Source organism: Aethalodelphis obliquidens, unplaced genomic scaffold, assembly GCF_003676395.1.
Source record: "Aethalodelphis obliquidens isolate GAN/ISIS:26980383/991018 unplaced genomic scaffold, ASM367639v1 scaffold20, whole genome shotgun sequence".
Classification (NCBI taxonomy): Eukaryota; Metazoa; Chordata; class Mammalia; order Artiodactyla; family Delphinidae; genus Aethalodelphis; species Aethalodelphis obliquidens.
Genome location: NW_020837964.1, coordinates 18,177,691 through 18,190,796, shown reverse-complemented (window position 1 = coordinate 18,190,796; position 13,106 = coordinate 18,177,691). Strand labels below are relative to the sequence as shown.

Here is a 13,106-nt window from a genome sequence, read left to right as displayed (position 1 = left end):
CACACACACACACACACACACACACACACACACACACACACACACACGGCAGAGGCTGGAGTCCCCTCCCCTGAGCCCACCTTGAAGACTACTGCCCTAGGCCACATTCTATCCTTCTGAAGCCAGCAGTGTTCCAGCAAGATTTTGAACCTTTAGCCTCTCTGACTTGAGAATTTTCTTCTTTATCTCTTTGGCCATAGTAGCTATCTATAGTCCACACAGTGGTTTCCCTGCAAATTGATTTTTGAATTGGGTTTTGGCCCCCGGATTAGATGCATTGCTCTTGTTGCAGCTTGGTGATAGCTGATTCTCTTCCTGTTTCAGTGGCGGGACCACTGGATGCAGTGTGTGTACTTCCTGCCAGAAGAGGAGCCTGTTGTCCAGGGCTCAGCCCTCTGCCTGGTAGCCCACCACGACGACTACTGTGTGTGGTACAGCCTCCAGAGGACCAGGTGTGCCCCAAGCCTCATTGGGTGGGACATTAGGCTTGTGACACTGTGCCTTTATCTAAATTCCCTGTACAGACCCTGTAGAGGTTTGTGTGGGCACATTTGTATCTGAACAGAATAAGAGCGAAAGTTTGTGACTGGGTATTTCAATGCCTGTTTGTGTGTACTCTGAAGAGGCTGCCCCAGTGGCAGGACCCCCATTTGGAGCAGATATATATGAGAAGCCTTGAATTGGAGGGCCCTCCGACCTCTAACACCCACTCCACAGCCAGTGCCTAGACTCATGCCCCCTAGAGGACCATGCGTGTGTCCCCTCTCCATCTCGATTTCCCTGGGGCAGGTCCCTGTGCCGTGCCTTCATGCTCGCTGGTGCCTAGCAGGTCATCACCCTGTGTCTGTTCATTTCCTGGCCCAGCCCCGAAAAGGATGGGAGAGCCCACCCAGCACGCCCTGTGTGTGACTGCCAGGCTCACCTGCTCTGGAACCGGCCTCGGTTTGGAGAGATCAATGATCAGAACAGAACTGATCAATACATCCAGGCCCTGAGGACGGTAAGTGTCCAGCCCCTTAGGTGGTTGTAGGCCAGGAGAGGTTTGTCCCATGGACCCGACCGAGCTCATTGCTCACTTATGATTAGCTGGTTTTGTTTTCTGTGCTCCCTTCTCTGTCCATGAGTGGCTTCAGCTGGCTCCTTCTGGGCGGGCATTTGGGCAGAGGCCAGGGAGCTTGTTTCTGGACTACCTGAGGGCTTGTTCTCTGCTCTTCTATGGGAGCCTCTCCCTGGCCCCTGCCTTACCTCTGGACACTTTGCCTTTATGGTCACCAGCAATTCCTTTGCGTGATCCTTGTGGATTCAGCCACCCCATTATTCCTCTCATCTCCTACTTCCTTTCTAAAATTTTCTAGAATGTAAATTTTGTCATGTAACTCTCCTGAAAGACCTTTGCTCCCTGCTACCTGTAGAAGGGGTCTCTCAGCCTGGGGACCACACACAAGGTTTGGACGGGGGTCTCTGGACCCCTTGGAGTCATATGCAGAAAAATATATGTGCACGTATGCATATGCTTGCATTTTTGGGGGGAGGGAGGGTCCCAACCATCCTAAGTTTCTCTCAGAGGAGTCTGTTGACCTATAAAGGCATTCCTGCTTTGGGGAGTCATTTGACATGCCTACAGCTTTCTGTGCTGTGACCAGGTAGGGAAGAGGCCTGTGGTTGTGGATTGGGAGGTTGCCTCTGATAAACAGGGCAGCCCTTCAGCTGGGCCTTCTAGGATGGCTTGAGGACAGTCTTTCCTGATGGTGGGGAGAGGTGAGGGAGGTGGCTGTGTTGGAGTGGGGGGCTGGTTACCACCTGGGCCTGGGAGGCAGGTATGACTGGTGTTAGGGCATAGGAAGATCCAGCCGGGCTGTGTAGGGGATGGAGTGAGAATGAAATCAAGATTGAGTAATCACAGAGTGAGTTAGGGGGTCAGATGGGAAATGTTCCTGTCAGTTTGTCAACAGGCATTTCTTGACATTGTAAGAAAATCTGTGCTGAGGTTGTTCTTTTCTGCAGGTGCTTAAGCCGGACAGTATCTGCCTGTGCATCAGTGATGGCAGTCTGCTCTCCATACTGGCCCATCACCTTGGGGCAGAGCAGGTACTGGACATGTGCCTTCTACCAGGTTCCTGACGGCCGCTCTTGAGTTCGGGTGTCATGTGGTCTGGGTACATGGTTTTGTGACTAAAGCTCTTTCAAGTGCAGCTGCCACATATGTGGCAGGCGTGCTTGTGTTGGTGGCTAAGGGGTTGTTGCCTCGTGTGCGGGCAGGAGTCAGGCTATAGCTGTTGCCCCATCGCCACAGCTCCCGAGTCTGAGTCTGCCACCTCGCTAGGCTCAGCGCAGAATGTTGTACTGTCCCAGGGGGATAATGAGCACAGGTAGAGTTAGTTAGATGTTGTCCTCTGCCTTGGAGTTGCATTTTAATCTTTGTTTTCTTTCTCTGTTAAGTGCACCTCCTACAACTAATAGCATGGTATCCTCTTCAGGTATTTACGATAGAGAATTCAGCAGCTTCTCATAGACTGATGAAAAAAGTAAGTGATAATTGTTGTTACTGAAATAACGAGGGGACCTGTGGGGCCTGCCTTCCTGAGTCTGGGATTGATCGCTTTGAAGCAGTGCTGGTACCAAGGGAACTGGGAGAAGTAGGAGCTGCCAGTGAAGTTCTGTGACTCCTGAGTCGAGAGCTGGCCTGGAAGTCTTCTGGGGCTGTCGTTGAATAGCAGTGAGCGTTTAGACTCTACTTTGTTTGTTGTGGCTGAAGATGTTTAGGCTTCTCTCCTCACTTCACATAAAATGAAAAAAACTAAAGTCTTTGTGGTGATAGAAATGAATTTGAGATTTGTTTCTGGGGCACCAGCGCCCACGGAGTCACTGCTCACAAACTGACCTGACTGGTTGGTTCTGTGACAGTGTTTCTCCTCCTGGCCTGTGATTCCCTCTCTGAGGGATAACCTACCTCCATCAGAACTACAAGTCTACAGCTAAGTCTTGCCAATGTGCCTGCAAGAGAAATTTCTTTTGCTCTTATGACATTTTGCTCCTGATCTCATCTGAGGTCTGTAGGAGGCCTTTGGATGGGAGAAGTTCTGCAAAGCAGCTGAAAGTGGTGCTCCAGAACTGTTGGGCCAGAGAACTGCACACAGATAAAGGAACTGAGATGTTCTTTTTCTGGACAAAAACAATAGTTTTGTTTTCTCTCTAAGATCTTCAAGGCTAACCACTTGGAAGATAAAATTAATATAATAGAGAAACGGCCTGAATTATTAACACCTGCAGACTTGGAGGGTAAAAAGGTAAGTAGTGAGTGCTCTGCGTTTGCTCTGGACAGCACGGCTCTGAGACAGCCTGACTGCCCCCTTCTCCGGACCTCACTGTGTGTCCCCCAGTCACTCACCAGCTAAGGACTCGCCGCTGTTGAGGGTGTGGTGAGGTTTGCAGAGATGCCTGCTGAGCAAATACTTGCACAGCTCTCAAGTGGCTCACGGCTGCTCCTTCAGCAACGGCAGACGAGCTCTGCTAAGAGCGACTTCGGCACATCGTGTCCCCTCCCTTTTCCCTTCACAGCACTGCTGTGCACGCTTCCGCCTCCCATCTGTTCCTCAGTCCCCCGTGTGCCTCCGAAACTGCTCCCGGCCCTCAGTAACCTTAGCTACTAGACACGGTCTCCTTGTTGCTTCATCTCGCTGGCCTCCTGCACCCGCACAACAGGGGCCTCTCCCTCCTCAACATACTTCTCTTTAGGCCCTTAAGAGGCTGCCTTTCCAGGGTTTCCTCTTCTCTTTCTGGCTGCTCCTTCTCAGCCCTTCATCGGTCTCTCTTCCTTCACTTGATCCTTCCCTGCAGATGTCCTTGGTGCTCTCTTCTTGTCTGTCCTCTCCTCTTCTGTTGCATCTCCTCTCAAGACCATCACATCCCTTCCCATGTGGGAATCGTGGGTGTCCAAGCCGGGTCTTCAAATCTCACATATCCCACAGGCCCTTCAAGCTGGAACCTGTCATCTTTCTTGCCAACATTTTTTTTAACCCCTTTATTGAGATAAAATTGACATACCATAAAATTAACCCATTCCAAGTGTACAATTTGAAGATTTTTTAGTAAATATAGAGAATTATATAACTGTCACACTGTCTAGTTTTAGAACTTCCATCACCCAGCCCCTAGCCCCAGGCAGCCACTGATGTGGTTTCTCTCTCTGTAACTTTGCCTTTTCTTGGCATTTCGTGTGAGTGGAATAATACAATATGTGGTCTTTTGTGTCGGGCTTATTTCACTGTTCATGGCTGAAAGGTTCATCCGTGTTGTAGAATGTGTCAGTATTTTGTTCCTTTTCAATGCTGAGTAGTGTTCCAGTGTATGACTGTGTGATATTTGGTTTACCCATTCACTTGTTGGTGGACATTTGGATTGTTTCCAGTTTTTGACTATTATGAATAATGCTACTGTGAGCATGGGTATGTTAAGTCTTTGTGAGGGTTTGTGTTTTCGGTTCCCTTAGATACCTAGGCTTGGAATTGCTGGGTTGTGTGATATTTTTGTTTAACTCTTTTTTTTTTTTTTTTTTTTTGCTGTGCCATATGGCTTGTGGGATATTAGTTCCCTGACCAGGGATTGAACCTGGGCCCTCAGCAGTGAAAGTGCCGAGTCCTAACCACTGGACCGCAGTGGAATTCACTGTTTAACTTTTAAATAAACTATTAAACTGTTATCCAAAGCGGGTTTACCATTTTATATCCCAACCAGTAATGTATGAGGGTTCCAGTTTCTCCATATCTTTACCAACACTTCGTATTGTCTCTTTTTTTTTTTTTGCGGTACGTGGGCCTCTCACTGTTGTGGCCTCTCCCGTTGTGGAGCACAGGCTCAGCGGCCATGGCTCACGGGCCTAGCTTCCCCGCGGCATGTGGGATCTTCCCGGACCAGGGCACGAACCCGTGTCCCCTGCATCAGCAGGCGGACTCTCAACCACTGCATCACCAGGGAAGCCCTCTTTTTTTTTTTTTTTTAGTATAGCCACTTTAGTGGGTGTGTGGTGATGTCTCGTAGTTTTGAGTTGTGTTTGCCTAATAATGTTGAACACCTTTTCATGTGCTTATAAGCTATTCTATATCTTGTTTAGTGAAATATCTATTTAAGCCTTTTGCCTGTTTTCCTCCCATGCCTTTTTTTTAAGAACAGCTTTCTTTCTGAGATATGGTTCATGCAGCAAAGAAATTTAAAGTGTACGGTTCAGTGATTTAGTATATTCATAAGATTATGCAGCCATCACCACAGTCAATTTTAGAACATTTTCATCACCCAGAAAGAAACTCCTTGCCCATTAGCAGTCACTCCCTATTTATCCCCAGCCTCCCAGCCCTAGGCAGCCACTAGCCTGTTTTCCTTCTGTATGGATGTGCCAGTTCTGGACATTTCATATAAATGGAATCATGCTACGTATAGTCCTTCGTAGGTGGCTTCTTTCAGAGTTCATTCATGTTACAGCATATATCAATACTTCATTTATTTTTGCTGCTGAATAATACTCCACTGTATGGCTGTACCACATTTTATTTGTCCATACTGATGGACATTTATTTATCCATATTGATGGACAGTTTATGGACATTTGGGTGGTTTCTCCTTTTTGGCTACCATGAAGGATGCTGCTCTGATCATTCATGTACAAGTTGCTCTTTCTTTCCCTTATAGATGAGGATTAAAAAGATATTTAGGGAATTCCCTGGCGGTCCAATGGTTAGGACTCCACGCTTCCACTGCAGGGGGCATGAGTTCAGTCCCTGGTTGGGGAACTAAGATCCCACAAGCCACACGGCACGGCCAAAAAAAAAGAGAAAGAAAGAAAATTTAAATTCTGAAAGCCATTGATATGGTGCACTGGCTAGACTCCAGGTCACTGTTGAGTAGAAGTGGTGAGAGTGGGCATTCTTGCCTCAGTGTTGGGGGAGCAGGGAATACACAGGGCTAACCCCTTTCTGTTTTCGTTGTTTCCTTCTGCATCTCTGTCATCTCAACTAGGAACCCATGTGTCATCTTGGACTGGCCCTGTCCTTGATGCCTGTCTGCTTGGGCCCAGCCCTGGGTGGTCTGGCTCCTCAGCATCTGCTGTCTGGTTCTCCTCCCTTTGACACAGACTCCCCACTCCTTGCCTGGACTATAGCAGTGCTCGCCCAAGTCATGTCCTGTCCCCAGCTCCACCTGCAGGTAGCCTCCCTACTTCCTACATACTTTGGGGATCTTTCTTTCTTTTTTTTTTTTGGCCACACTGTGTGACTTGTGGGATCTCTCAGTTCCCCAGTCAGGGATTGAACGCGGGCCACAGCAGTGAAAGCCCAGAATCCTAACCACTAGGCCACCAGGGAACTCCTGAGGGATCTTTCTAAAGCACATTCCTTCTCATACTAAACGCTGATTAAAGCTTTTCGTGATCCCCTCTTGCCTCCAGGGCAGAGTCCAGTCCCCTTTACCTGTCATCAGCTGCCTTTGGTGACCTGGCTTCTCTCCACCTCTGTGGCCTCACCCTTTCTTTACCGTCCTACCCCACCTGCTCGTCTGACAAGCTCCCCAAAGGGCCTTTCTCTATTTCACACCCCTGCTTTTGCTTCTGCCCATCCCTCTGCCTGTAATCCCTACTCCTTTGCTTTTCTGTCTCCTGTTCATGCATTTATTCATCTAATCAGCAAACCTTCACTGACCATCTGCTCTGGGCCAGGTGCTGTGCTGGGAATACTGTGCTGCCACTTCTCTGTCCCTACTTCTGTGGTCTCCGAGCCTGGTGAAGGAGACAGACTAGCGCTGATAATAAATTGTCATGATAAGGCTTTGAGTAGGGTTTACAGGATGCCATTCTGGAAGCTCTTCCCTATGCTCTTACCTCTAGAGTCTCTCCACGAGCCCCTTCCTTGCTTCTGTCAGAGCTTACTGCACTCTCTGAGGACGGCCCCCAGCCTTGTCTGCTGCCCCTTCCACTCTGCACTCCTGAGGGCAGGGCTCATGTCTGTTTCTCATCTTTGTATGCTCAAGGGCAGGTGCAGACCTTGATATGCTTGTTGACTGACTGACTGACCAAGTGGGTGAGTGAATGAATGAACGAATGTGCCTGTGAAACTTGTAACCTGTCCTTTACTCCTCAGCCGAATCCTTCTGACGCCCTGGTCCTGCTTCTTGCTCTGATTGCCAGGTTTCTCTCCTCCTGGGTGAGCCGTTCTTCACCACCAGCCTGCTTCCGTGGCACAACCTGTACTTCTGGTATGTACGGTCTGCTGTGGACAGGCACCTGGCGCCTGGCGCTGTGGTGATGCCCCAGGCTGCCTCGCTGCACATGATGGTCGTGGAGTTCAGGGTAGGCCACCCAGAAGTTTTCGGGCGGGGGATGGGGGGAACCTTGTTTTCTTGTAAAGACTTTGGATGCAGATGGAGCAACTAGAGTCTTAATAGTTTGGGCCTCTGTTTTTCTGTGTCATCACACTGCAGGACTGAATAGAAGAGGCTTGCCTTTGTAAAAATGAAGTAATTTGGCACATGAAATGGAAATGGCTGTGTGTTGTCATTTTACAATTATGGCTTATCAGAATAATTTTAAAATATAAATTAAGAGTTTCAGAAGATAAGCCGTTCAGCTTGCTCTGCTCTCATTAAGAGCTGAGGCTCCAATTCTGTTACCATACCTCACACACAGCCCGCGCCACGCTGGGCCGAGAGGCCTGGCCCCCACTTCCTGTTAATAAAGTGACTGTTCTGGCAAAAAAAGAAAGAGAGCTGAGGCTCCCGTTGTTAAAAGCATTTTGAGATGGGCGAGTCAGCTTCTTTATGCGAGAAAAATTGAAAACCTTCATTTTAATTTTCTCATCAAAGCAGAACCACAGTCACAAAGTCATTTTGGGAAAGGCATTTTTTATTAAAAGGATTTTGAAATGCTTTTAACCTGAAATGTAGCGTGAATGTCATTTGATATTTCTTTGATAAGAACGGCTTTATCCATTGGTAGCTTAGTGGTTCCATCACTTAATTTTCTGGGCATTTCTTTTGTATTTTTTATTCACTTGATCAGATTCCATGTAAATTCTGGTTTTCATGGCCAAAGAGGGAATGTGGAGAATGACACTGTTCCTAGGCATATGTCCAAGAGACAGAGAATGCAACGTTGACTGGCCAGAGTGCACCTCTGGTCCCCTCCAGGGATCCTGTCCTCACGCTCTCTTTATAGGCGTAGAGCCTCGAGAACTGGTTGATAGAGCTCTTCCCAATGAACCGGTGTTCAGGATGGACAAGGAGGGAGAGACACTATCCTGGTAGCTCTGGCCAATTGTCCCTCATAGGAGAGGGCTTGGGATCATGGGGGGCTTTACAGGTTTGAGGAACCATCCTGGGTCTTTGGTGTCTCTGGGCCCATTCAACTGTGGGCATTTCTTCCACGCCTGCGGGAGCAGCAAGATGTGCCTCAGGTTTGGAGCTGGGGCAGCCCCCCAGCCTGACCTCACTTACCCTTCCTGCTTTTGTCACCACACTTCTGTGTGCCTGGGTGGGCGTGGACATCTCTGTGCTGTCCCACAGAGCCCTTGGTGTGCCTGCCCACCTGCCCCCATTGGGTGAGTGCGGATGTTGGTGTGCCCTGGCTGGGTGGGTGTCAGTAAGGCTGTGCCTTCCTTACAGGACCTGTGGAGGATCCGGAGCCCCTGTGGTGACTGTGAAGGCTTCAATGTGCACATCATGGATGATATGATTAAGGTAGGCAGGGCCACAGCTCCCACCCACAGTGTCCCACCCACCCACTCCACATGGCCACAGGCTTCTGATGGGGACGTGTGGCTTCCATGGAGGGACCTGGGTTGGGCAGTGCAGGCAGCATGCAGAGAGCTCCTCTGTTGGGGGCAGCGAGGGCAGGTGTATCCATTCTACTTGGTTCACCATGAGCATGAACCTGAGAGCCATTGGGTCTCCAAGTCTGGCTGGTATTAGGCCATTCTTGCCCCTGGGCTGTAACCCCTGAATCAGAATTTTGGGTTGGGGCCTGTCCACCACCAGGCCACTGGAACCATTCCTGCCAGTGTCAGCAGCTTGTTCTCTTTTCGGACAGTCTCTCTAGAAGGCAATTTTGGCAACCTTCTGAGCCAGCTATTTTCATTTTGGGGACTCCATTCCAGGGGAAAGTGCTAGAGCATGGAGGGGGGTGGGATGTGCAAGGAAGGTCCTGCAGGGTTATTTGTACATCAGTAGGGGTTCGAGTCAGCCACCAGGGTCTCCATCTCCCAGAACCTAGAGCAGTCATGAAAGTGCCAGCGATATTTGGCTCAGCCAGGGTGGATGTGAAGAGTCATGAGCCCCATTAGAAGGGCAGGGCAGGGAGCACCATCCCATTTTTATGTATTAAGAAAATTCACATGTGTAATAACTATAAATGGAAAGTAACCTTTAAAAATTGTGTACAATATTAATTTTTTTTTAATAATATAAATTTATTTATTTATTTTTGGCTGTGTTGGGTCTTCGTTGCTGCACACGGGCTTTCTCTAGTTGTGGCGAGCGGGGGCGACTCTTCGTTGCAGTGCACGGGCTTCTCGTTGCGGTCGCTTCTCTTATTGCGGAGCACAGGCTCTAGGCGCGTGGGCTTCAGTAGTTGTGGCATGTGGGCTCAGTAGTTGTGGCTCGCGGGCTCTAGAGTGCGGGCTCTAGAGCGCAGGCTCAGTAGTTGTGGCACACAGGCTTAGTTGCTCTGCGGCCTGTGGGATCTTCCCAGACCAGGGCTTGAACCCATGTCCCCTGCGTTGGCAGGCTGATTCTTAACCAATGTGCCACCAGGGAAGTTGCCCCAATTTCTTTTTAATTAGAAAAAAATTTGCACATGCAGAGAAAAAGGGGTGGAGCAGTGGACACCAAAATGTTAGTTGTGTGATTAGGAAGTGGTTAATATTTTCCTCATTTTGCTTATCTTTCTGTTTACAGTTTTTCTACAGTGATTCTGGATTACTTGTGTAAACATATTTTAAGTAAATAAATCCAGTGGACATTTTCAGTTTCCATCTTACCTGCCTCTCCACAGCATACCACTGACTGTTCGATTCTTCTAGAAACCACTGCACACCCGGGCTCCCCCTGGCCACTTCTCAGACTCCTTCCTGGATTCCTCCCCTCTTCTCATCCCCTAATGTGTCCTGTGTTCTAGGTCTCCCCCAGTCCCCTGCCCAGACCCCCATAGCTGTCCCCATCTTCTCTCTTTGCTGGCCAGTGTCTGCATCTCTCCTGAGCTCAGACCAAATAGCTAAGAGCTGTGGATTCTGCACCGAGATGACTTCAAGCACTGTGACCTGATGCTTCCAGAATCCATCTTCTCTTTCCCCTCCCTGAGCCTGGCCCCTTCCAGTGCTCCTGTCCTAGACCTGCTGCCGCTTCATACCTGCCTGCTGGGCTCAGGGCCCCAGCAACCTCCCAGACAAGTCTTCACCTTCCCTTGCAGTTGGTTGTTGGGTTCCATAACCATCAGGTCCTTTGTGAGCCAGTTTTCTTCCCCCGCTGCTGCTGGTCTGGTCTGGGGCACTTTGATCTCTCGTTGTCTGACCATGCACCCTCCTGCCTCTCCCAGTCAGCCTTCCTCCGCAGGGAGCCCAGGTGAATCTGTAGATCCGAAGTCTGGCCCTGTCTGTCTCCTGCAGGAAAACCCTGTAAGGCTCCCTGAGCCCTTACTCCCACCCCAGCAGTCACCCCACACTGTTCGGCCCGCTCTGCACTGCTCTTCGCCCTTTCCCTGCTGGGCTTTGTCCACTCTCCTCTTTGCTGCCAACTTCTGTGTAACCTTCAAGAGGCAGCCTAGAGATCACCCGTCCGGGCAGCTCTCCTGCCCAGCCCTGTTCTCAGCTGGTCAGTGTCCCCCAGGCACTGTGTTCGCTTGTCTTCCAGTTGTCTCCATCTAGACTGGGAGCCTTGTATGGGGGTGATCTGGCAGCTGTAGTGCTCAGAAAGGGTCACTGAATGGGCAAGTGTCCAAATGACAGGTATTTTCATCAATAGACAGTTGGTCTTCAAGGTAGCTCGTGAGATGGGCAGTGTCATCCAGTTTTATATTTTATTTTATTTATTTTATTGTATTTTACTTTATTTATTTTGGCTGGGTTGGGTCTTCGTTGCTGCGCGTGGGCTTTCTCTAGTTGCGGCGAGCGGAAGGCTACTCTTCGTTGCAGTGTGCGGGCTTCTCATTGCAGTGGCTTCTCTTGTTGTGGAGCATGCGCTCTAGGCATGCGGGTTTCAGTAGTTGTGGCTCGCGGGCTCAGTAGTTGTGGCTTGGTGGCTCTGGAGCGCAGGCTCAGTGGTTGTGGCACATGGGCTTAGTTGCTCTGCGGCATGTGGGGTCTTCCCGGACCAGGAATCGAACCCTGCATTGGCAGGCAGATTCTTAACCACTGCGCCACCAGGGAATTCCCAGTCATCCAGTTTTAAAAGGGAGATAATGAAGCTTAGAGTGACTTACTGAGGAAACGGCTTGTGAATGGTGGCAGGAACAGAAGCCAGCTGGTCTGGCTAGGCACCTGTGGTCTTTTGTGAGGACCCACTGCCCCACGTGACTATGGCAATTACCCTGAGGGACCAGGGCCATGGAGGTTAGGGGCCACTGGCATAGATAAACTCTGGAGCCGAGGACATGGCCTTGTTCCCTGGTCGCCCGGCTCTGTCTCTGCACACCCCTACCTCCTCTTCCCTTCTCAGCACGCCCTCGACTTCAGGGAGAGCAAGGAGGCCGAGCCCCACCCACTGTGGGAGTACCCGTGCCGCAGCCGCTCCGAGCCCCAGCAGATCCTGACCTTTGATTTTCGGCAGCCGGTCCCCCTGCAGCCTGTCTGTGCTGAGGGTGCCATCGAGCTGAAGAGGTGAGTGTGGTCTCCAAGGTGGGGGGATTGGGGGAAGTGGCAGGGTTGTTTTCTCATAGTTATAGCCCGAGTGGCTAAGCACTTACTTTGGCCACTTTCATGTGGGTGGGATGGCTGTCCTTGTCTCAACCTTGCCCCTCCTGAAGTGGCCCTGAGTGTATAGTGGGTCCCCACAGCTTCTGGGTGGGGAGGGCGAGCCAGAGTGGGCTCTCTCAGATCCTCCCACATCTGAGGCTCCCTTTGAGCTAAGCAGCATGTTACACACAGCTGCAGAGAAATGTGAATTTGGTTGCTATGGTTACCCAGTGGATCATATTCCTGAACTCTCCTGGGAATTAAAGCAGGTTAGGAATTGGTAGGGGCTGTCGTTGTGATGCATGGTCAGGCCCATCCAGCTCCAGCCCTAGCTCCCTTCATGGGGAGGGGCGGCTTCTTCCCAGAGGAAAAACTTTCTTCTAACTGGGTGGAGGCCGTGAGCCCAGAACCCCTTTGGGCTCCTGTGACAAGGGGGAGGCAGGACAGTTGCCCATCTGTGCCTGCCATCCAGAGTATCTGGGAGAGATCTTCTAGACTTTGATGCCTGGACTCCTCTCTGAGCCTTCTGAGCCAAACCTTTCTGTGACCTCAGGCCGAGGAGGCTGGTCCGGCAGCAAGCTGGCCCTGCCCCAGGGTTACTCTTGAGTATTTGGCCAGGCTGTGGGGAGTGAGTGGGAGCTTTGGGTTGTGGCTCTTCTTGCTCAGCATTTTACTGAGTTGCCTTAGTCAGTTGGAGTGTTAGGAGCCTCCTAACTGGGCAGGATGGAAGTGGAAGAGACGAGAGGTTTCTGAAAAGCAGAGGGGAGCCATGACCATGCTTAGCCAGTCTCTCGTGCAGCTGTTTGTTTTTGGCCCAACGTTCCCACCCCTCATCCCACCCTCACCCCCAGGCCTGGGAGGAGCCACGGAGCCGTCCTGTGGATGGAATACCACCTGACCCCAGACAGCACGGTCAGCACCGGCCTCCTGAAACCTGCGGAGGACAAGGTAGTGCTGTGTGCGCGGGTCCCAGAGTGGGCCGGCCCTGAGAGCAGGTGCCGCCGTGCCACCTGCCTGCGCTCCAGGTGTTCCTGGCATGTTCAGCCAGATGATAACTCCTCAGTGGCCCCAGGTCACCCGGCCCTGAACAGCAGCTTCCCACCACGAGCTGCCTGGGCTGGAGGCTGGCCAGGAGGGTGCTGGGGTGTCAGAAGCCCTCACCGCCTTCTTGCTGCTTCCCCT

The 13,106-nt window shown here is 50.7% G+C and overlaps 1 protein-coding gene across 5 annotated transcripts in view; it reads left to right on the top strand.

The window, feature by feature from the left end:
- The window catches only part of PRMT7 (protein arginine methyltransferase 7), a 50,001-nt gene that overhangs the window by 35,901 nt on the left and 994 nt on the right, over positions 1–13,106 (top strand). For all 5 annotated transcript variants that reach the window (XM_027119486.1, XM_027119488.1, XM_027119487.1 and 2 more), the window contains 9 exons: positions 325–452; positions 865–1,000; positions 2,005–2,088; positions 2,478–2,525; positions 3,198–3,287; positions 7,172–7,333; positions 8,644–8,718; positions 11,689–11,849; positions 12,776–12,872. In XM_027119486.1, coding sequence (XP_026975287.1) covers positions 325–452; positions 865–1,000; positions 2,005–2,088; positions 2,478–2,525; positions 3,198–3,287; positions 7,172–7,333; positions 8,644–8,718; positions 11,689–11,849; positions 12,776–12,872 — 981 coding nt within the window. The remainder of the gene's footprint in view (positions 1–324; positions 453–864; positions 1,001–2,004; positions 2,089–2,477; positions 2,526–3,197; positions 3,288–7,171; positions 7,334–8,643; positions 8,719–11,688; positions 11,850–12,775; positions 12,873–13,106) is intronic.